General features: G+C 47.4%; 1 protein-coding gene across 1 annotated transcript in view; it reads right to left on the reverse strand.

Annotated features, from left to right (window-relative positions):
• The window catches only part of LOC130559661 (inactive phospholipase D5), a 133888-nt gene extending 115268 nt beyond the window's left edge, over positions 1-18620 (reverse strand). The window contains 2 exon segments of the mRNA XM_057342870.1: positions 6287-6423; positions 18505-18620. Of these exon segments, the coding sequence (XP_057198853.1) occupies positions 6287-6423; positions 18505-18510 (143 nt within the window). The 5' untranslated portion in view covers positions 18511-18620.
• Positions 18621-23041: the final 4421 nt, after the last annotated feature.

Genomic DNA, 23041 nt, shown 5'->3' on the forward strand with positions numbered 1-23041 from the left:
ACAGTGAACTGACACTGGCAGAGGAAATGATTCAACTGCTTAACCTTGGTTACGGATGTAACCTCGGTTCCCTGATGGAGGGAACGAGACGTTGTGTCGAACCGACAGAATGGGGTTTGTCTTGAGAACCTATCATCTTCTGAGTATTTAGAAAAGGCCAATGAAAATTGGCGAATGAAATTTGCATGCCGGACTCCTCCCCGGATGTCCGGGTATAAGAGGGAAGCCGGCGTGCTCATTCATTCACCTTTGGTCTGAGGAGCCTTAAGCATCCTCCCCCGACCGCTGGGGTGGGCGGCAGTGAGGTTACATCCGTAACCAAGACGTTCCCTTTCTGTCGGTCTCTCGACGTTGTGTCGAACCGACAGAATGGGGTTCCTATGAAGAGACGCCACAGCACTGAGCCGCGTCACAATCTCTAGCGGAGCGACGTTGACTGGCCTGGGCGAGTCAGACGAGAGCGCTAACGCGAAATTATGACCATCCAGTGGAGAGGAAGGGGGACCCAGAGCTTTACCACAAAGTTGGGAAGCCCCTGCCACCGGCCGTCACGGGGGAGGCCTAGTTCTCTAAGGCGAGAAGCCGCCCGGCACCGTAAGGGCCACTGGGTAAGCATTATTCCCCCCGGGGGAAAAACGCTGCAGAGACCACTACCTACCGTAGGGAGGAATTAGTGGAGACACCACATGGTCTCACATCAGGGGAGAACTCATGGGAAATGTGCGGACTGCAGGAGTTAACCGCAAGGTGGAGTCCACCTAGGGAGGTCATGGGTTGCCAGAGGTGGGAACCATTCATGAGGATACATCAGGAACAGCCCACGGAGGGGGGGTTCCACGTCTGGAGCACTAGGTCCGGTTAGAGCTATGTGGAGATAACTCAACTGTTCCCCGGCCTAAGGGGGCAGGGCTGCTCTGCCCAGCCTGCCCCGAGGAAGGTGCTAGTGATGGATAAAATGCCTGTTCTTACCCAGTGGGGGAAAGAGGGGAGGCTAATAGCCGCTGATCCCCCTAGGAAGGGGGAAGGGCTTTCGCAGGCTAGCCCTACCGGCTGCCGATCCTACACCTCTGCAGGACGCGGCTGACACCGGTTCCGCGCGTAGGTATTAGAACCTCACGGAGTTGTTGGGCATAGCCAACCCGCAGCTCTGCAGATGTCTGCCAGAGAGGCGCCCTGAGCCAGTGCCCATGAGGAGTGTGCCTCACTCCCAACGGGCAGGGGCGAATTGAGATCGGTATGCCTAACGAGGCATCCACGATCCAGTGCGCCAGCCTCTGTTTGGAGACAGCCCTCCCTTCTGCTGACCTCCAAAACAGACAAAGAGCTGCTCAGAGCTTCTGGGCTCTGCTGCGGTCCAAGTAGAGGCGCAGTGCGCGTACTGGACACAACACGGAAGGTTGGGTCTTCCTCCCCGGTGGGGAGCGCCTGCAGGTTCACCACCTGGTCTCTCGGAAGAGTGGTGGGAACTTTGAGGCACGTAGCCGGGGCGGGGTCTCAAGATAACGTGAGAATCCCGGCCCCGAGTTCTAGGCAATCTGTGGACACGGAGGGTGCTTGCAGATCCCCTACCCTCTTGGAGGTGAGCGCCATCAGGAAAGCCGTCTTTATCAAGACTGAGAAAGAGCGGCAACCCGAGAGGCTCGAAGGGGCGGGGCCTCTTGAGGCCCGCCACCTAGGTCGCAAGAGGGTACGGAGCGCGGATAAGGTGGTCACCTCTCGCGCCCCTTAGGAACCTAATGACCAGGTCGTGCTGTCCCAGAGGCTACCCAGCACTTGGGTCATGATGAGCGGCCGTAGCGGCTACATACATTCCCAGTGTGGAGGGGGAGAGGTTACTCCCCAGTCTCTCTTGAGGAAGGGACAGCTCGTACCCGACCGAGCAACTCCGCGGGTCTTCTCGCCGAGAAGAGCACCAGGACGAGAAGAGGCGCCACCTATGGGCGTATAGCCAGCCCAGTGGCCGAAGCCCTAGCCTGAGTGACGTCCCAACCGACCGGGGGTGGGTCACTCAGGATCTCCTCGTCCCGTCCAGACATGGAGACCAGGTTTTGCCTGGGATGCCGTAACGTGCCCCTTCCCCTGGGGAAGCATCGCCAGGGGGAGCGGCCAGGGGGGAGTTGTTGTCAGAGCCTAGCTCCGAGAACCAAGTCCTGGTTAGGCCAAAGGGGCGTAACTAGTACCACTTGATGCTCCTCTTCCCTGGCCTTGCACAGGACCTGTGCAATGAGGCTCACTGGGGGGAAGCGTACTTCCGCTTGTCCCCGGCCAGCTGTGCGCAAGGGCATCCGTGCCAGGGGCCTCGGACAGGGAGTACCAAAGCGGGCAATGGGTGGAGTCCGGGAGGCAACAGGACCACCTGTGCCTGGCCGAACTGCTCCCAAATGAGCCGGCTGCGCGGGGATGGAGTCGCCACTCTCCGCGAGGCGTCGACTGAGAGAGAGCGCATCGGCTGTCTGGTTCAGGACGCTGGGATGTGTGTGGCTCGCAGGGAACTGATCACCTGCTGACTCCAGAGGAGGAGGCGCCGGGCGAGTCATGTTAGCTGCCGTGAGGAATGCCACCAATGATATACGCCACAGCAGCTGTGCTGTCCGACCGGACCAGCACGTGCTTGCCCTGCACGAGAGGTAGTAGCCTCCTCAATGCAAGTAGCACAACCAACAACTCTAGGCAGTTGAAATGCCAAGCAGCGGGGGCCCGTCCACCGCCCCGACACTGCTTGCCCGTTGCACACGGCACCCCAACCTTGCAGGGAGGCATCCCAAAGGGGACCCCTGTCCGCAAGAAGGTCATGGAGACCAGGGGGTTAGGGTGTGTCGGCAGAAAAGCTGATGACCATACGCCTGCTGCCGGTGTGCCACGCTCTCCAAGGAACTTGACTCTGAGCCAGTGTTGGAGCGGTCGTATGTGCATCGACCCGAGGGGAGCCTAAGGGGAAGGAGGGCGGCTTCCACGACCTTCGTAAAGACCCGTGGAGACAGGGACAGACCGAAGGGGAGGACCTGTACTGATATGCCCGTCCTCGAACGCGAACCGTAGGAACGGCCGATGTCGAGGGAGGATCGAGACATGAAGTACCGTCCTTCAGGTCGATTGCCATGAACCAGTCCTGACACCTGACGGACGTCAGGATGCGCTTCTGGTGACAACCTGAAAGGCAGCTATTGTGTAGGTGCCTGTTCAGAACACCAGACCAAGATAGGGCGCAACCCCCGCCTTTCTTGGGGACAATGAAGTACAGGGTGTAAAACCCCTGAGACATCTCGGCTGGTGGGACGGCTCGATCCTTCCTTCCCAGAAGGGGCGACCTCCGCCCGAAGTACGGGACATCCTTGCCTCTGACTGAGGTAAAAGGAGCCCCGAAACTTGGGCGGCGTGAGGCGACTGATCGCGTAGCCGAGACGGATCGTCTTCCTCAGCCAGCCTGACAGTCTGGGAAGCGAAGCACTCCCAGAAATGAAGGGGGACTAAGGTGATCTTTTTCATCGCCCCCCGGGGGGTGGTTCGATGGCTAGCAGTACGGATTCCTTGCCGGGGGAGGTCCCCCGGGGAGGAGATCGGCTCTGCTGTTTTTCCTGCCTGGCGACTGCCAGCTCAACGCACTGTCTGACTGAGAGTGCTGAGGGCTGGTGTTTATACTCGACATTGCGCTTCGCCATGACGCAACGTCGAGTTTGCCGTTCACCGTCGTGCAGAGAGGGGGCCAGCAGATGGAGAGACGGGGCAGGATCCGTCCCTATCCGACTTCCCAGCGATGTGGCTGGGGTCGGGCCAATGGTAGCCTCGATCCCCCTGAGGTCTTCCCATGAGGGCCGCTTCACGCGGCTGCTGATGGGGCGATGGTCTCCTCTTCGCTGTCTCCTCCGGGGGGGGGCGCCTGAGTGGGGGGCGCCAGAGCTGGAGGGCGTCGAAGAGGACCAGGGCTGCTGGGAAGCAGACAGTGCACGGGACTCCGGCCGAGGCGGCCGAGTCGCGGCACGGAGGACTGCTTCTTTACTGTCGAGAACCCCTCGGGGGAGGCCGCGTGGGGTCTCGCGCCCCCCGAGGGCGGGGGGTGAGCGGGGCCGCTGCGGCTCGACAGTAACACCAACCAGCCCCCCCTTGCGAGACGGGTGCGTCGAGAAAGCGGACCTTCTCGGCGTTACTCATCTGCGCAAGGATCGGCCAGAGGAGTTTCTCATGGACCCAAGTGTGGACATCGTCGACCCAGGGCCCGCGTGGTCACTTGGTCGCCCGTAGAGCGAGGTCGGTGGCGTGGCGCGGAGTTCCTGCATAAGCGCTGGGTCGGTCTTACCCTCTGGAGCTCTCTCAACGCCCTGGCTGGCAGGAGCCATAGCGTGGAGAGAGGAGGCAGCTTGGTCCGCCGCAATGTAAGCTCTCGACACCAGAGATGCCGAGACCCCACATGCTTTGGACGGAGTCTAGGTCGAGCCCCCCCCAGGTGGCCGCCGCCTAGGGCACGAGTGCACCGCGCGGCATACTCCACCTGGGGGACATCGACGTATCCTCTAGCTGTCCCAACCTCGAGGGAAGATGTCCGAATACGTGATTGAGGAATAAGACGGCGGATCGTCTCCTGGGGAACGGTCAGACGGGCGAGACGAGGTGCGAAGGTCCGTGAGCCAGTGGCTGGTGGATTATCGCTCACAGTAATCGTCATATCACCCACGCTGCTTGCCATTGCGGACGGCAGGGCCGTAGTCCTGCACGGAACGGGGAGCAAACGAGGTGGTGGCTGAGTCCCGTGGGAACACAGCCACCCGTGACGCAACGTCTGAATCGTCACCGCCCGCAGTGCGGGCAGGACGTATCCACAACGTCTGCCCCAGCGTACTGGAAGCAGGCATCGTGTCTGAGTGTGTTGCACCTATGAGAACAGCAGGACAAGCCACGCTGAAGAAATTTGCTCTTTTAGAAAAGGAAATTTGCTCGAACACCTCCGGAACTGCCGAGACGCCCAGGGGAGAGTCACTGCAGGAAGGGACCGTCCGCTGTACCACGTCAAAGATTCCAGCAGCAAAATGATCACCAAAGATCGTAGAGAAGCTCATCAGATGCGTAGGCTCTGAAGAACAAAAGGTGAATGAATGAACACGCCGGTTTCCCTCTTATACCCGGACATCCGGGGAGGAGTTCGGCATGCAAATTTCATTCGCCAATTTTCATTGGCCTTTTCTAATTACTCAGAAGATGATAGGTTCTCAAGACAAACCCCATTCTGTCGGTTCGACACAACGTCGAGAGACCGACAGAAAGGGAACTATATATAATATACTCAGATACTCACTAATTTAACGACCTTTCATGCATTTAAATGTGACCAAATTTCTGTACAGGTGCGTACAGTACGAATCGTTAGCACTGTACTTTTGACATTATTATATTATGTTGTTACGTGCCCATCGGTCTGCACAGCAGAGCAAAGTTAAACAATCTTTCTACCTTTGAACTGGCCCTCTCCTACCAAGCGCACAGCGCTCTTTGTTTGACAGGTGTTTTGGTCATCAGTCATTATAACTGTGTTCTAGGGCTGTCCTCGATTAAGGATTTACATAGTCGAATTAGAAATCTCATGTCTTGCCTATAGTCGACTGATAGTCGGTGCATGTGGGGAAGAAGTGTACAGTGGGAGAATGATAAACTCTGAAAGTCTGCGCCATCACCGTGCTTGCTATATGCAGTGATTTTGTTTATATTATGGTTATATATATTTTTGTTGTATCATGCAGTGCAAAGTTCAGTCTAAGTAACAAACGTGCATTTACAGACAAAGTGTTAATTCATATTTATATGCCCAGACATTTAGTAAGGGACAAATGTTTGTAAACAATGTACACATTCATTTGCGAGTCATCTGCTGGTGCATGTGGAACGTGCTGCTTCTCTTTACTGGTCTCACATCAAAGAATATGCAGAGAGATGAGATCCTGCGGTGTGTCATAGCCAGACCTCGCTCTCATATGCACCGGGGGGATTGGCACCCAACCCTAAAGATGTCCCATTTCTTTACATCATAAATAATATTTTTAACGGCGCAGTGCGTGCCCGTCTGCTACACCACTGCCCCTATAACCAAAATGGTTCGTACAGATCTAATCATGTTAAAACGTTAACAGGGATAGCTCGACTATTTTGATGATTTCTTGGGGCTCTATGTGGCTGCTGACATGGCTTATTGGTTTAGTCCACCCCTGACTCTTGGAGGCCGCTGGAAGCTCGGGGCCCAAGGCGATTGCCTACCTTTGCCTAATGGGTAAGTCTGCCCCTGTATTTGAGTTTCACTTACCGGCATGTCCTGCTGCAGTTGTCTTCAGTAATATCGTCCTCATCGTCCCCCCACAAATCCACAGCAGAGAATATTAATGCCACAAGGACAGCACAGCAACCCACTAGAGCAAAGATCACAATGCATTTCTGTTGAGACTGCAAGAAAGCAGAAAAATGCAAACATTAAATCCAACCTTATACACAAACAATCAAAAAGTATTTTCAATGAGTAAATTAAAGTGATCCCCAAAAAAAAAAATATTTTTTCCAAAGATATTTTCCAAAAGACAAAAAACCTTTGTTTCTGCAGAATTTTCAATTTTGGGTGAATTATCCCTTGGGAACAATACGTTCCATTAATGTCATTTCACACAATCCGTTTATGTAGTATTTTTGGTAATACTTGTATTTGTTACCAATCAGTTAATGAACGAGCTAACATCTACTAACAATGAACAATACTTCTGTAACAGAACACTCCGAAGGCAGATGGTAAGTAACTTTGCAACACTTCATTGACACAACATAGACTGAATGCAGGTGAGTAATACTTATAATACAATAGGCTGACTGCTAATGGTTAAGGTTCTGTCCCACCTTGTCTTGCTTTTCTTGACCTAGTGGCAGAATCATGACAGAGCCTCATGTTTTGTGTGGGGAGAGACATATTGTTGTCTTGACATAATATGCGCTCTCTCCGGTCTCGTCTATGGCCCCGCCCCTCTCGTTCCCTCGTTTAGCTTTCCATCAGTGTTTCATCCCCGACAGCTGTCCCTTGTTAATTATCCTTTGTTAGTCTCCCTATATTATGCCCTTGTGTCTCTTGTCCTGTGCTTGTTCGTATTGCTTGTGTCACTGCTTGTTCGTCTTGCTAACTGTGGATCTGCCTTGTTCCCTGTATTAGATATTCTTGCCTTGTTCGCCGTCTTGTCGTGTCAGTTATTCGTGGCCATATATGCACCCTTCCTTTTGGATTACCCTTCGTTTTGAACTGTCTCGTGGGATGTGTTTATTTTTCAGTTTTGTATTTTAGTCTTATCGTGTTTAACCGCATTGTGGGTGTTTTTGTTCTGTCCCCTGTGTAATTAAAGTCTTGTCTTAGTACCACCGCTGCCTTGCAATTGGGTTCTTCCCCACCTCATTCGTGACAGAATGAACTAGCCAACACTGAACCAAGCAGGCAGCAATGGACAGTGAGTAGTGCCCGTTGAGATCTCGGCAAGCCCACCTCCTATTCGGGATCCATCAGAGGAACTCCAGTGTGCTGGAGTATGCGCGGGACTTCCTGACAGAGGCGATGGGGATGGAGTTCAATGAGGCAGAGCTTAAGCTCATTTTTAACAGTGACCTCATTGAACCCCTCAGCGCCAGTGAGACCCGGTTGCTGAAGCCTCTGGGCTTTGGCGATATGCTGAGGTTCCTGGTCAACCGGGACGAGTCCAGGACCTCACCTCCAGTCAAGTCTCCGCCTTCATTGCCTGCGATCCCGAAGGGGTGTTCCCTGAGCATGGTCACCCTGGGGGCCTCAGCACCACCCCCCTCAAGTTCCGCCAGCTTCGACCCTCCCACCAGACTCCATGGCAGGCGTGGACGAAGGGATTCGTGGGACTCCCCGTCCGACTCCACTGGCACGGAGCTAATCGGGCTCCTCTTTGCTTCGCCGCAGCCGGCCACACGTCCAGTGGGCCGGTCTAAGAAGAAGAAGCCGAGGAGGGGGTTGCGGAGTCCTGCCCAGCCGCCGACATCCAGTCCTGTCCCGCAGTCAGCAGTCCAGCCAACGTCCAGTCCTGCCCAGTCGCAGACATCCAGTCCTGTCCCGCAGTCGGCAGTCCAGCCAACGTCCAGTCCTGCCCAGTCGCAGACATCCAGTCCTGTCCCGCAGTCGGCAGTCCAGCCGACGTCCAGTCCTGCCAGGCCGCAGATGTCCAGTCCTGTCCAGCAGCTGGTGAGTCAGTCGGAGACCCAGCCAATGATCCAGCTGGCACCCCAGCCGGTGATCCAGCCGGCATTCCAGCCAGCGTACCAACTGGTCCCCAGCCTTGTTCAGCCGGCCTTTCAGCCGGTCCCCAGCCTTGTTCAGCCGTCCTTTCAGCCGGTCCCCATCCTTGTTCAGCCGGCCTTTCAGCCGGTCCCCAGCCTTGTACCGCCGGCCTTACAGCCGGTCTCACAGACCTTGACCGGTCCGGTCTTACGGCCGGCAGTTCCCCCCTGCTCAGTGGGACACTGGACTCCCCATGTATTCCCTGTGTTGTCGCCACCCCTACGCCGCGCTCTCGAGCGCCCTCCTCCGAGGACTAAGACTGATCTCCCCAGTCCTAAACCCTCTGAACTGCCTCCCATGATCTCTAGTGTTCATTCACCCCCCCTCCCATGTTTTTTTTTTGCTATGTCACCCCAATTCCAATGTCATGTATGCCTGGCTGCTCTTGATTTTATTTACTATGTTTTGTTGGTTCCTGTCACTGTCCCAGTCTATCATGTCTTGTCTGTCACCTTGAGGAGCGTCAGGATGCCGATCCTAAAGGGGGGACTTCTATCATGGTTCTTTCCCACCTTGTCTTGCTTTTCTTGACCTAGTGGCAGAATCATGACAGAGCCTCATGTTTTGTGTGGGGAGAGACATATTATTGTTGTCTTTGCATAATATGCGTGCTCTCCGGTCTTGACTATGGCCCCGCCCCTCTCGTTCCCTCGTTTAGCTTTCCATCAGTGTTTCATCCTCAACAGCTGTCCCTTGTTAATTATCCTTTGTTAGTGTCCCTATATTATACCCTTGTGTCTCTTGTCCTGTGCTTGTTTGTCTTGCTAACTGTGGATCTGCCTTGTTCCCAGTATTAGATATTCTTGCCTTGTTTGCCATCTTCTTGTGTCAGTTATTTGTGGCCTTATATGCACTCTTCCTTTTGGATTACCCTTCGTGTTGAACTGTGTGATTACCCAGCCTTGTCCGTTTTTGTTATCTTGTATGCACTCTACGCTGTGTCGCATTTGTTTATCTAGTCTAGTCCTTGTTATATTATCGTAGTCTTATTATTTTTTACCCTTGTTTTATCCCCCTCGTGGGAAGTGTTTATTTTTCAGTTTTGTATTTTAGTCGTGTTTTACCCCATTGTGGGTGTTTTTGTTTTGTTTGCCAGTACTGATCAACATCCCAACCTTCCTGTGACCCATGGTTTGTCTGTAAGTTTGAGCCAGTGAGCAACGGACTTTCAAAATAAAATAATAGCGTGCTTAAAAACCTGCGTTAATGCACGATAAAATAATTGTCTGCATTAATTAATGAATGCGTTAAACCGATAATATCGCGTTAACTTGCCCAGCCCTAATATATACAGTATATATGTCATGGGTCTGCCTCACTTAGTAATGTTTTTCTTGGTCCTGTGGCAGAGTCATGGCAAAGCCTTTGGTTATGTGTGGAGAGAAACATATTATTGTCCTTTTGACAATAATATGCGTTCTCTCCAGTGTCTCGTCATTGGCCCCCCTCTCGTTTCCTGTATTGTTTCCTGGCCGTGTCTGATTACCCTCACCTGCCCTGTGTCGTTATCCTTCGTTTGTCTTCCCTATTTAATGCCCTCATGTTTCTTTGTCCTGTGCTCGTGGATTGCATGTGTATGTACTTGAGTTGGTAGTGTTATCGTGTCATGTGCCCTGCTACCCTACCATGTGGATTACTGGTTTGTGAATACCCTTGTCTTGTCTTGCCTTGTCCTGCCTTGCTTTTCTTTTGATGTTGTGTCACATATAGCTTAGTTTGTTTTGCCCCATCGTGGGAAGTGTTTTGTTTCTGTTTTTATTTTTAGTTATCGAGTCTTGTTGTCCCCATTGTGGGTTTTTGTTTCTTGCTTTGTCAATAAAGTCTTTCGTGTTAACCCCTTCACTGCCGCTGCCTGCATCTGGGTTCTTCAGCCACGCAATCCGTGACATATATATATATATATATACTTCAGAGGGTTCCCCTGAGGGAGTGGCTAGTAGCCAAGAACGCACTGGAAGGGAGTTAACCCGGTGGCTGGTTGACTAAGGGAGTATTGGGCGTACTTGGCCCAGCAGAGGAACTGGTTGCAGGACTCCTGGTGGTCATGGCAGACTGTCCTAAGGAACCTCCCTATTTTCTGGATTTATCTTTCGGTCTGTCCATTCGACTACGGGTGGTATCCTGAGGACAAACTAACAGTCACATCCAGGAGAGTAAAAAATGCATGCCATACCCGTGAAATTAACTGAGGTCCCCAAGTGTAGACAATGTCTTCGGGGATACTGTAGTACCGGAATACATGTTGAAGCATCAATTCTGCAGATTCCATGGTCAGCCTCCTTCTACTGTGCCTCTCTTACCATGGTCTCGATTCTCCTTCTCACAGGAGCTACAATCTTTGAGGGGAGGATATACCCCACAGCTGTAGAAATCAAGTTGGGTGGGTCAAACTGTCTGGAGAGCATCAGGTTTCTGATTCTTAGATCTTGATCAATAGGAAAGAACAAAGTCAAAGTGATTGAAAGAGACCATCGGACCTGGAGAGAATTGAGTCTTTTATGGCACTTTTCCACTGCATAGTATTGCATGGAATGGCATGGTACAGCTCACATGGGCAGCATCATTGGATTTGCAACACACGAATTTGCATTTTAATACGTAATATTGGCATTTTGTTATATGCTTTGTGACAGTAAAATAGAGATAGAGACCCTTAACACAATGTTAAATGCTACATTAGCTTACCCTCGTGCGCCGTTAAGCAATGATCATTGTCTGCTCTTTGCTGTAAGATTTCCCAAACCCAAATGGGTCAAGCTGCCTCCGCTCTTCACGTCATGGCTATCCTGCAAGCCAAGGCGGTGAAGCAGTTTGACGAGGGAAGACACGACCCAGCTGTCATGCAGGAACTGCGTCGGGTTGTAAGATACCCACTCTGGTGGTCCAGGAGAGACACCTATGGCTGAGCTGTTTGGGGACACTGTCGAGCATTTTTTCACAACAGTTCTTGGCGGTAAAGAAGCAGATGGAGACCATTAAGCCTCGCCGTGACTCGGCCGCCTTCAGGTCGTCGAGGTCCCTGACGGTGTTTGCTCCTCAGCAGCCCTGTCCCTCCGCCACGGCTCTGGCGCTCCCTCCTCAGGTGCCCTCCATGGATGGAGAACATCGCGGAGTGGAGCATCTGACGGGGACAGCCCAGGGAGACCCAGGACATCAGGCACAACTCCGCTGTTGAGTCGTACCGGGACGGTCCCAGTCCCATCTCTTGCAGGGCCCTTTTCAGAGCCTGGTGCCCACATTCTCTCAAAAGAGCATTTTTCTTGTTTTTGCAGGTACAACTTTAATTGTTTTGCTTATAGTCAATATGTCTTATGTACAGCTGCTTTGTAACAATGAAAATTGTAAAAAGCGCTATATAAATAAAGTTGAGTTGAGATGAAAAGAGCATCCTTTCTCCCTGGGTGTTTATTCCAGCAAAGTGCAGTCTCAACTTGACGTTACGTCATGCCGATCTTACTCGATGTTGCGTTTCAGTGCAAGCACGTGCTGCTCCGTTCGGACAGCACGGCTGCCGTGGCGTACATCAACTGCCAGGGTGGCATTCACTCACAGCAGATGTCGCAACTTGCCCGACGCCTCCTCCTCTGGAGTGGTGAAATCCCTGCAGGCCACTCATATCCCGGGCAACCTCAACCAGACAGCCGATGCGCTCTCTCGGCAGCTCACGCTCCATGGAAAGTGGCGACTCCACCAACCGCTCTGTCCAGCTCATTTGGTCATTTTGTCCAGCTCATCAGGTGGACCTGTTCGCCTCCCTGTACACCTCCCATTGCCCGCTTTGGTACTCCCTGATCGAGGCCCCCCTCGGCATGGACGCCTTAGCGCAAAGCTGGCTGTGGGACAAGCGGAAGTACGCCTTCTCCCCAGTTGTGCCCTATTGGCCCAACCAGACTTGGTTCTCAGAGCTGACGCTTCTGATGACAACTCCCCCCTGGCCGATTCCGCTGATGAAGGACCTTCTTTCTCAGGGGAAGGGTGCGGTCTGGAACCCGAGACCAGACCTCTGGAACCTCCACGTCTGGCTCCTGGACGGGACGAGGAGATCCTGAGTGACCTGCCTCCCGCAGTCGTGAGCCTGATCACTCAGGCCAGAGCTCCAGCCACTAGGCGACTGTATGCCTACAAATGGCGCCTCTTCTTGTCCTGGTGTTCTTATAGCGGGGAAGATCCACAGATTTGTGCGATCAGTGTCATGCTGTCCTTCCTCCAGGAAAGGGTAGAAGCAACCTCTCCCCCTCTATGCTCAAGGTGTATGTCACCGCCATTGTCACACATAGCACGCTTGTGGCCGTTAAGTCTCTCGGACAGCACGACCTGGTCATTAGATTACTGAGGGGTGTGAGGAGGATGAATCCTCCCCGTCCGCGCTCCGTACCCTCTTGGGACCCTAACGTGGTTCTCGTGGGCATGGGAAGGGCCCCATTTGAGCCCCTAGGGGAAGCCGCTCTACTTCATCTCACGATGAAGACGGCTCTCCTAGTGGCGCTCACCTCCATCAAGAGAGTAGGGGATCTGCATTCACTCTCTGTGTCCAACGAGTGCCTAGAGTTTGGGCCAGGCGACTCCAACGTGGTTCTGAGACCCTGGCCTGGCTACGTGCCTAAAGTTCCCAGCACTCCCTTCAGGGACCAGGTGGTGAACTGGCAGGTGCTCCCGCCAGGGAGAAAGACCCAACCCCTGTCGTGTTGTGTCCAGTACACGCCTTGCGCCTCTTCAGAAGCTCTGAGAAGCTCTTTGTCTGTTTTGGAGGACAGCAGAAGGGGAGAGCTGTCTCCAAACAGAGATTGGCGCAATGGATCTTGGACGCAATCACTCTGGCATACCGATCCCAAGATCTCTCACTCCACCCGGGGTGTAGCCTCCTCATGGGCACTGGCTCAGGGCGCCTCTCTGACAAGCATCTGCTATGCCCAACACCTTTGTGAGTTTCTACAATCTTCGTGTAGAGCCGGTGTCTACCCGTGTCTTGGAGTAAGATCGGCGACTGACTGGGTGCACACCTGCGAAGCGCCTTCTCCCCTTCATCAGGTGAGTCAGTGTGCTTTGCCAGCTTCCCTACTTCCCCCACTGGGAGAAGTACAAATATCCCACCCATCACTAAGCACCTCTCTAGTTTACAAGCCGGGCAGAGCGGCCCGTATTCCAAGCCCAGTACAGGTAGAGTTTTCCTCATGAGGTGAACCCCTATACCTGAGCTAGTGTTCCACACAAAGTGACGTTTCCTCAGTCTTGGTTCCCCTGCTGGTGAACCTGTGACCTCCCCTTGGTGGACTCCACCGCTTCTGTGCACCCCTGGTCGGGGCCCCGCTTAAACTCCCATGAGATCTCCCCACTGGTGAGACTGTGTAGGTATTCCACGTATTATCTCCCTACGGCAGGTGTGGTCTCCATAGCGTTCCCCCCTCAAGGGAGTGGGTGGTGCTTCCCAGTGTTCCTTACGGTGCCGGGCGGCTATCTCGTTTCTAGAGTAGGAAGGCCACCGCCTGCACGGCCGTTGGTAAGAGCCTCTCGTCGTTGACTCACTCAAACTGATGCCTTACTACACCACTGGAAGGTTATGATTCGCAGTAACGCTCACTTGTGACTTACCCAAGCCAGTCAGTGTCGCTCCACTGGAAGTCGTGATGCGGCTCAGCGCTATATAAGGACCCCATTCTGTCTCAGTCCTTCATGCCACAATGCTTGGCCATCCGCTGCAGCGACTGAGAAAGCCTTTCAGGTTCCTCAGCCCAAAAGGTGAATGAATGGGCAGGCCATCTTCCTTTTATACCCGTATGTATGGGGCGGAGACTGGCATGCCATGCCATTCGCCACGTTCATTGGCCTTTTAAAAGTACAAACAGAGATGATAGTTTCTCAAGTTCAACCCCCATTCTGTCTCGACACATCTCGTTCCCTCCACCAGGGAATGGCGGTAACATACATAACAGAGACGGTTATAAGCATTATTCCAAATATACTTCTCTGTGTTCATCAGAACACACTTTAATGCCGAAGTATCTGTGGCATCTCCTGCTTCCAATGAAGGAGAAAATTTAGTAAGCTCTTCTATATTTCATAATTGATGAAAATGACAAATGATCTATACTGTCATATGGATTTTTGTAAATAATAATCTCACATGCCACCTCACACAAACAGAACACCATTTGCTTAAAAAAAATTTGGTACTGGAGAAGGAGACCAACTGTCTCGAAGCAGGTTATTGATTGTAAGCTGGAACCTTATGATCAATAAATCAATGAAAGCTGCATTAGACATGAGAGGTAGTGCTCTTCACTGGGGATCACACAGAATCGCAGTATTTATATTCACTTCTGTCCTCCGCCACTGCTCTCTAGCAGCTGATGTTGCTTAGACCAGCAAATGTACATCTTCAAATCAGATCCACCTCAAACCTACAAATATATTCCAGTGTTTTGTTCCATCAATACCCTCCTTTACATACATAGGCCTATAGTAGTTTTATTATCTGAAAGCGGTGAAGCACATGAACATGTTTGTACTGTATACAGGTGTCTTAGCAGCTTATTGTAGCTAAGGTAATGGACCTGCTGAATCAATAAAACCAAGCAGCATTTTCCCATTTGAATTGGATTTTCTTTTTATTTATGACAATAAAATAAATCTATCGATGAAAAAAACATTTACAGCTGTAAAACATTTATGTGATATGTTTTTTTTCCAACACCATTGCAGCATATAAGGCTATATTCATTGCGAGAACTAATCAACTATACACAAGTCGATCCATACACAAGTCGGGGGGACAATCAAACTAACCTGCATGTGTTTGGGCTGTGGGAGGAAACCGGAACACCTGGAGTAAGAGCCGGGGCTCAAACCAGGGACCTTCTTGCTGTGAGGCAACAGCACTAACCACCGAGCCATTGTTCCCCCCCATCCTCCTCTGTATGATATGGTTAAATAAATGATACTCTCATCCATTATAAATAGTACAAAACAGCATTATATAGTAAAATAGGACTTAAATACGCAGCGTTTTTCTTAGTATTTCATATTAAACTAATTGTATTCTGATCATGTGCATATGATCTACCTTAAATTATGTCACAATAGGGATGTCTCGACAATTATTAAACAAAAAACAAGCACAATGAATGCTTGACAAGTGTAAGTTTTCACAATTCCTTATGACATTGAATAATTTTTCAAGTCAGTCCATCAGTAAATGGAGCCAAAACATTCCATTACTCCTTGTTAATCATAAATTATTGAAATTGGTTGAGAAATGTAAACCTTATTGTGTTTTTTTAAAGCTTCCCTCCGCGTTCACTTGTGTGTGTTTATGGGAATTTTGCCATGACTGATATGGTGGCGCCGTTGACACGATCCAGCAACCAGTGCACAGTCAAGGTATTTATTATGTCTATGGGTTAAACAGACCTAACAGTTCTTGGCTAGAAAAGCTGCAAAGCAGACAAGAGTTTATGCTGAAGTAAAATATGTTCTTTGCAGTAAAGCCATGAAAAAAACATGCATACGCATTCTTTTACTAGTGTGAGTGACACCTAATAATGCAGGCAGAATAATTTTGAACTCTGTTTTCTCTTTTATACATACGTTTGATTAAATATTTCACTCTTATTAATGGAGCTAAGCACTCAAGTGACGTCTAAAGTTAAACAAAAAGTATAGATATTTTTCTAGAGCATGTGCTGCTTTGAAACATTTTCCTTTGGCATGTTGGGCGTTTTAATGTTTAAATGGACTTCACGGATCATGTTGCCAGTACCACTCGGTCCTGCAGATTCACAATATCAGGAAAATTAGACCTTTCCTATCCGAGCATGCTACGCAAGTCCTAGTCCGGGCTCTTGTTCTGTCCAGACTGGACTATTGTAATGCGCTACTGGCTGGACTTCCAGCTTGCAAAACCAAACCTCTACAGATGATCCAGAATGCAATGGCAAGAGTGGTCTTCAATGAACCGAAGAGAGCACACGTCACTCCTCTCTTCATTAAGTTACATTGGCTCCCTATAGTGGCTTGCAGCAAATTCAAGACTCTGCTCCTGGCCTACAAGACCACGACTAGTTCGGCGCCCTCTTACCTTCACTCGCTAATGCAGACTTATGTACCTGCCAGATCCCTGCGCTCTGCAAATGAACGATGTCTTGTCGTGCCATCCCAAAAAGGTAAAAGATCTCTCTCACGAACCTTCTCGGGATCGGTTCCACATTTATGGAATGATCTTCCCGCTGCTACAAGATCAGCAGATTCTGTAGCCATCTTTAAGAACCGTCTGAAAACACATCTCTTCCGTCAACACCTGACTGATCAGCTCTGACTTCTATCCCTTTTCTACTCTTTCTATCCTTAAAAAAAAACACTTAGCTTGTGGTAGGCTATATGAGACCAGTTTTATTGCACTTATGCTTTTAGTTGTCCTTATGTTGTTCCAATTGCTCCCATTGTTTACCTTATTTGTAAGTCGCTTTGGATAAAAGCGTAAATGACTAAATGTAAATGACTGTGAGGTCCTCTTAAACTAAATTGCAGAACTTGTGTTCTAAAACATATCTAGCGAGAGCAATGTTCAACGGTGCGCACTTTGATATTATTGTGGACACTACGTACCATACACGTCTTGTAGCGTCACGTGAATGGAAATATGCACATGGAAATGATATGCAGATGACATTATGCATAGTTAAACTAGGCGTCGTGAGCTCCATATATGGTTATATCGGGGAGGAAATGGGGTGGAGATACACATACACACACTCTTCCCCTGTCAGGGATTTATAAAGGGAATAGACTGATTTCACTCCACTGCCATGCTGAAATCGAATACGAGGCAGAGGTGGGAAGAATACCGGAAGGACAGATAAACTGCAGTGGTTTGGATTACCATTACCATTTGTAACATGAATTAATAAATGATGAGTTTTAAAACAACTGTGTGCGCGCGAATGAAACCCGCTTATGGCAGTTTAAACAAGTTTGATCAAGTAAAAAAACTTGTGTGACATGCATCCTATGCTTATATTGTCACATTTAAGATCATAAATCACACACATACTTAAAACACGTATAATTTATAGTATAATGCAATGTAAGTCGCTTTAGATAAAAAACGCACGCACTTCCTTTTGTGCGTGCGCACACTCTAAGGATGAAATCTATGCAACGTTTTATAAATGACACCACTGAATGCAATATAGCAATAAGGATTCTGCAGGAAATATCCCACCCTAGCAGGGTTTTAGGTCACTTATGTTTATGCTTGTTGAGTTGCATGGAGTGTTGGGATGGTGTCGTCAGCTTTCACCTCTCTGATGTCCCTCATTTAACAGAGAAAGCAGATTCAAAGACATTGGTGTTGTCTAGTGCTTAAAGTACACAGACGGTCACTTGATTGTGGCTGGTTAACCTCGGCACTCAACCTTTACTTACTGCAGGCTCATTTCAACCTGTGCGGATAGACGCTGACGTTCCCATCACTCCACGTGTTTCTCACTGGCTGCTTGCTTTTGATTTAGACACACTAAGATTTAGGGATTGATCAAGCAAACATAACAAACGGGGTGAATAGGCTGCCTACAGCAGCACCAGAGGAGCTCTGAGAGTGTTTCTGGCGAAAAAGTTCAAGCTCTAAATGTGTGACTGAAACAATCATAAACACAATCACACATCCGTTCCAATGTAAAAAGGAATAAATACAAGAACCTTTAAGCAGCCAAACCTCCAGTAACTTGTCGTTGTTAATCGGTTAAATACACCTGCAAATATTCAGTCCCCGATTGAGTGAAGTGGAAAGATTTCAGATGAGACGAAACATCTCAACGTGACTGACAGTGTTGTGTATTGCATCCACAGGAAGGATTCTGTAATCTTACAGCATCACATACTTGACTGCAAGAAGACATTTTCACACACCGATTAAAGAGACTGTTTAGGTTTATTGTGTTGTCTACGCGGTGAAGAAACATCTGTTAAACACACAGCAGCAGTACACAATCACAAAGAAGCAACGTACTCCATCATTTCATCAGATCCATATTACAGCAAGAGACTGAAACTGAACACCACACCTGAACGTTTCTCCCTTCATTTAGAACATTAAGTAGCACAGCCAAAATATCAAAGCATTTCAAATGAGCTTTTCAGCAGCGCACACTTTATCTCCTGGTGTCTATTTGTTGGTTGAGTAATGTACTGTAAATACTCACCTTCATGATGGGTTGTGAATATTCTCCACAGCAGTGTGTCTGCAGTTATGTTGGAATAAAGAGCTGCTTCGCTCACTGATCGTTCACTCCACCCCATTACTCCATCCCTTCCAGGATACAGCCTCTTGACCCAATCCAACCAATCAGAAACATGCTGGACCTTGAGCCATCCTTCAAGCCCTCATCCATGACAAGAATTTGAGATCAGACCCACAGAGATGCAAAGATCACATCAGCTACAAACACACACACAATTTTCTACTGCACACACACGCACACACTTCTGAAATGATACAAGGATAGTCCATAGATGTACAGTAATGATTTTCATAGTGTGCGCTGTATATTATTTTCCCTAACCCTGAACCTAACTGCCACAGAAAACATTTTTCATTTTTTATTTACAAAAGGGCATTGCACACAACTGTGTCTTTTTAAACCCTTTTATACACACAAACACGCTGACTATTCATAATCAAAAGAGCACATGACTTACTGATATAACCACACTGAAAATAAACATAACTAGTGCAAAATCACCACATTTTAATACTTATGTCAATATCAGCTATTGAAATATTATTGTAAAATGTGAATGGTTGTAAAGATAATTTTCTTTTGTTTGACTACATTTGCAAATCATTTCTCAAAGCTTGAAAGCTGGCAGTAAAGGTTTTTTAATTGCTTATGCACTAAAAGTCATATTTGAGGCCCACTGAAACTTTACTCACATCACTAATGTTCTGAACAATCCTGCAAAGCTGCAAGCAATCTGCTTTACACTTGGTTAGAGATTGTTAAATAACAAATTTCTAACATCACTTGTGTTTCATTAGGGAAAATACTCACATTAAAAATACTCGTTTACAGACACAAAGACCACCCTTCTTAAAAACAAGTATACTTGAAGTTCATTTTTGAAGTAAACTTTATGTAGTAAGTATACTAATATCAATGGACTAGTAGTATACTTGAGAGTGTACTATTTGAATACCCCTTGGGATTATATTGGCCCACTTTTTAGTTTATAAAAGTTTACCTTTAAGTGTAACAGTAGTAAACTTTTGACTACAAAACTAATTTACAATGAAGTTTTCATTTGTACTACAACTATACCCCAAGTAAACTTGTTGGTATACTGATAGTTTACTAGTTCAAAACTTTAAGCACATGTTTAGTCTATGAAAATACACTTTGATATTTACTCCTAGTAAACCATTAGTCAAGTAGTTTTTATACTGTAAGTATGCTTATAGGTTTTCTTTGGGTGTACTGGTAGTTTATTAGTTCAAGTAATGAACTAGTTGTAATTTATAAAAGTGCACCTTAACATTTACTCTCAGTGAACTACTAATTTATTTTAAGTATGCTTGTAAGCTTTCTTTAAGTGAACTTGCAGATATACTGATAGTTAACTAGCTCAATACTTGTACATTTATAAGTACACTTCAAGGTGTATTCTTAGGCTGTGTCCAAATACCCCCACTTGCGGTCTTTCCACTTGACCACTTCCATGATGTGGGCCTGAAGATCCCAAGTGAGCATGTAGTATTTCTAACCCGTTGGGACACACTTAGCAAGTGCAAATGTGTAACATTAATTAATGTGGTGTTTCTAATTATGTGATTATAAGCAGTTTTACTACGAAATTATATTATGATATCAGTCAGTCGAGTCAGATTCATTTTTGTAGTGCTTTATTTGTATTGTATCAAAGCAGCTGTACCCAAAAAAAAGAAAATACAAAAGAAAAACACATGTTAGCCAAACATAGAATAAATAGATATAACTTTAAAATGTAGTTGTATAACTTACACCAGAATGCTTTCTGTAACATCTCGCGAGACCCAAGCAAAAAGTCTCATGATATATCCAGAACGTGAAGCATGATGGGATACACTTAACCCTGAATACTGCTCGGAAGCGGAAGATCTCTGGTCCGCCCGGAAGTTGTATTCAAGATAGTGTGGGTTTAGTGTGCTTTGGGCACTGCACTTTGGCGTATTTAAGACATTGGACAGACTTGCGCTCTTACTTCCTGTCGTGTGCACGCGCTCTCAAGTGGTCAAGACCGCAAGTGGGGGTATTTAGACGCAGCCTTTGTAAACTACTAGTTGAAGTACGCTTGTATTTTTATGAACATACGAATTAGATATTATTTTTGCACTTGAAATACTTGTAATACTTGTAATATACCTCTAACTGTACATGTGCAGGTGACTCAAAATCATTAATTACATTAACATATTAGTGTTCACCTCACTAGGAAAATATTAGGAAACACATGTCAGATTTTGAAGTAAGCTAAACCAACACAATAAGTAAATTTAATACTCTTAAAATTTAATTTCTATAGCACGATTTAAATCTTTCACTGCTTTACAAATACATATTAATATAATAAGTAGTGACAGAAGTATAAAACAGGAAATTATGCAATAGACATAATAAGTAGGAAACTTTTCTATTAGGTGAATACTAAAATACCAAAAAGAGAGTCAAAACATTCATTTGTGGTCCCATGTAATAACTGTTCAAAATATTTGTTACAGTCACATATATTTTTAACATATAACACAGTGTATAACATATATGTGGAAGGTTTTCAAGGTCATCCATTAATTGTCTTCGGAAAAAATCACTTTTGGAAATGCAGTCCAAATGCAGTTCGTGTTGAGAAACTTGACTGTCTCTCTCTGATAGGTGATTGGATTTGTCACAATCACAGTGTAAGAAAGAACAAAATATTACTCTCAACTTTATTTATATAGCGCTTTTACAATTTTCATTGTTACAAAGCAGCTGTACATGAGACACATTGACTACAAGCAAAACAATCAAAGTTGTACCTGCAAAAACAAGAAAAGGTTGAAAACACAGAAGACAGACACACCCACACACAAAACACTCCACACACACAACACGCACACACACACACACACACACACACACACACGTACGTACACAGACAAGTACGCACACACACACACGCTCAGTGAGAGCACACATTTAGGATAAAGGAGAGAGAAGCACAGGTCAAATATAACAGATAATAAATTCCTATATGCAATATTAATTAAGTAAAACTTTAAGATTCTAAAGCAGCCCCCCCGGTCAGGCAGATAGTGCAAAAACAGTATGCAAACGGTGGCGAGGAACCCAAAACTCTAATCGAGAAAAAAAACCTCAGGAGAACCCAGGCCCAACCAGGGGATTCCAGTTCCCCTCTGGCAAAAGCTGCTGCCTCTGCACAAGCTCCAGAGAACTTGCACAACAAGGCTAAATAAAATAAATAAACTTAATAATAAAATAAATTATAGTTTAAGATTATCATTAATAATCTAATAGCATTTGAAATTTTGTGGTGAAGACATGTCAAGAGACCGCGTCCTTCTTTATCCAGCTCTATCATCTCAGCTCTTGTCAGGTCCCCACTTCCCATTCTCCGCTCTACCATCAGGTCAGGCCATGAACTGCATCCTGCTCGCTGTGGTAACCTTGGAACAATGAGACAAGACTGGCTGAGAGTAGAGTACTGTTCTGTACTCTTTGATGCAACAAGTACATCAGTTGTGTTTTTGGTTCCGGTTGATCTAACTAATGCAGCCTAAACCCTCTGAAGATTTATATTATGGAAGAGTAGTGTATGCAAGATTAAAAAGATGCGTCTTTAGTCTAGATTTAAACTGACAGAGTGTGTCTGCCTCCCGGACAGTGCAGGGAAGACTATTCCAAAGTTTAGGCGCTAGATAGGAAAAGGATCTACCACCTGCACTTGATTTTGAAATTCTAGGTATTACCAACTGACAGGACGCCTGAGAGCGTAATGCACGTGAAGGACTGTAATACAAAAGGAGTTCATTCAAGTACTGAGGAGCTAAACCATGTAAGGCTTTATAGGTAATAAGCAAGATTTTAAAGTTAACGCGATGCTTTATAGGTAACCAGTGCAAGGTTGACAGAACCGGGCTAATATGTTCATACTTTTTTGTACGTGTAAGAACTCGAGCTGCCGCGTTTTGGACCAATTGGAGTTTTTGTAATAAGCCTGCAGGGCAACCACCTAACAGTGCATTACAGTAATCTAGTCTTGATGTCATGAATGCATGAATTAACTTCTCTGCATCTGAGATTGACAGCATATGACGTAGTTTAGATATATTCTTAAAATGGAAAAACGCAATTTTACAGGTGTTGGCGACGTGGCTCTCAAATGACAGATTACTATCGAATAGAACGCCAAGATTCTTTGCTGACGACGAGGGTTTTATGGAACATCCGTCAATAGTTAAACAGTATTCTTGGTTGTTACTTATAGCAGTTTTCGGTCCAATAAGTAACACTTCCGTTTTGTCCGAGTTCAGTAATAAAAAGTTGTTACTCATCCAGTTTTTTATATCGACTATGCATTCCATTATTCGATGGAACTGCTGTGTTTCATGAGGCTTCGAGGAAATATAAAGTTGAGTATCATCAGCATAACAGTGAAAGCTAACTCCGTGTCGCTTTATTATATCTCCTAGAGGTAGCATGTATA

This window comes from Triplophysa rosa, linkage group LG9 (genome assembly GCF_024868665.1).
Source record: "Triplophysa rosa linkage group LG9, Trosa_1v2, whole genome shotgun sequence".
NCBI classification, from domain to species: Eukaryota; Metazoa; Chordata; class Actinopteri; order Cypriniformes; family Nemacheilidae; genus Triplophysa; species Triplophysa rosa.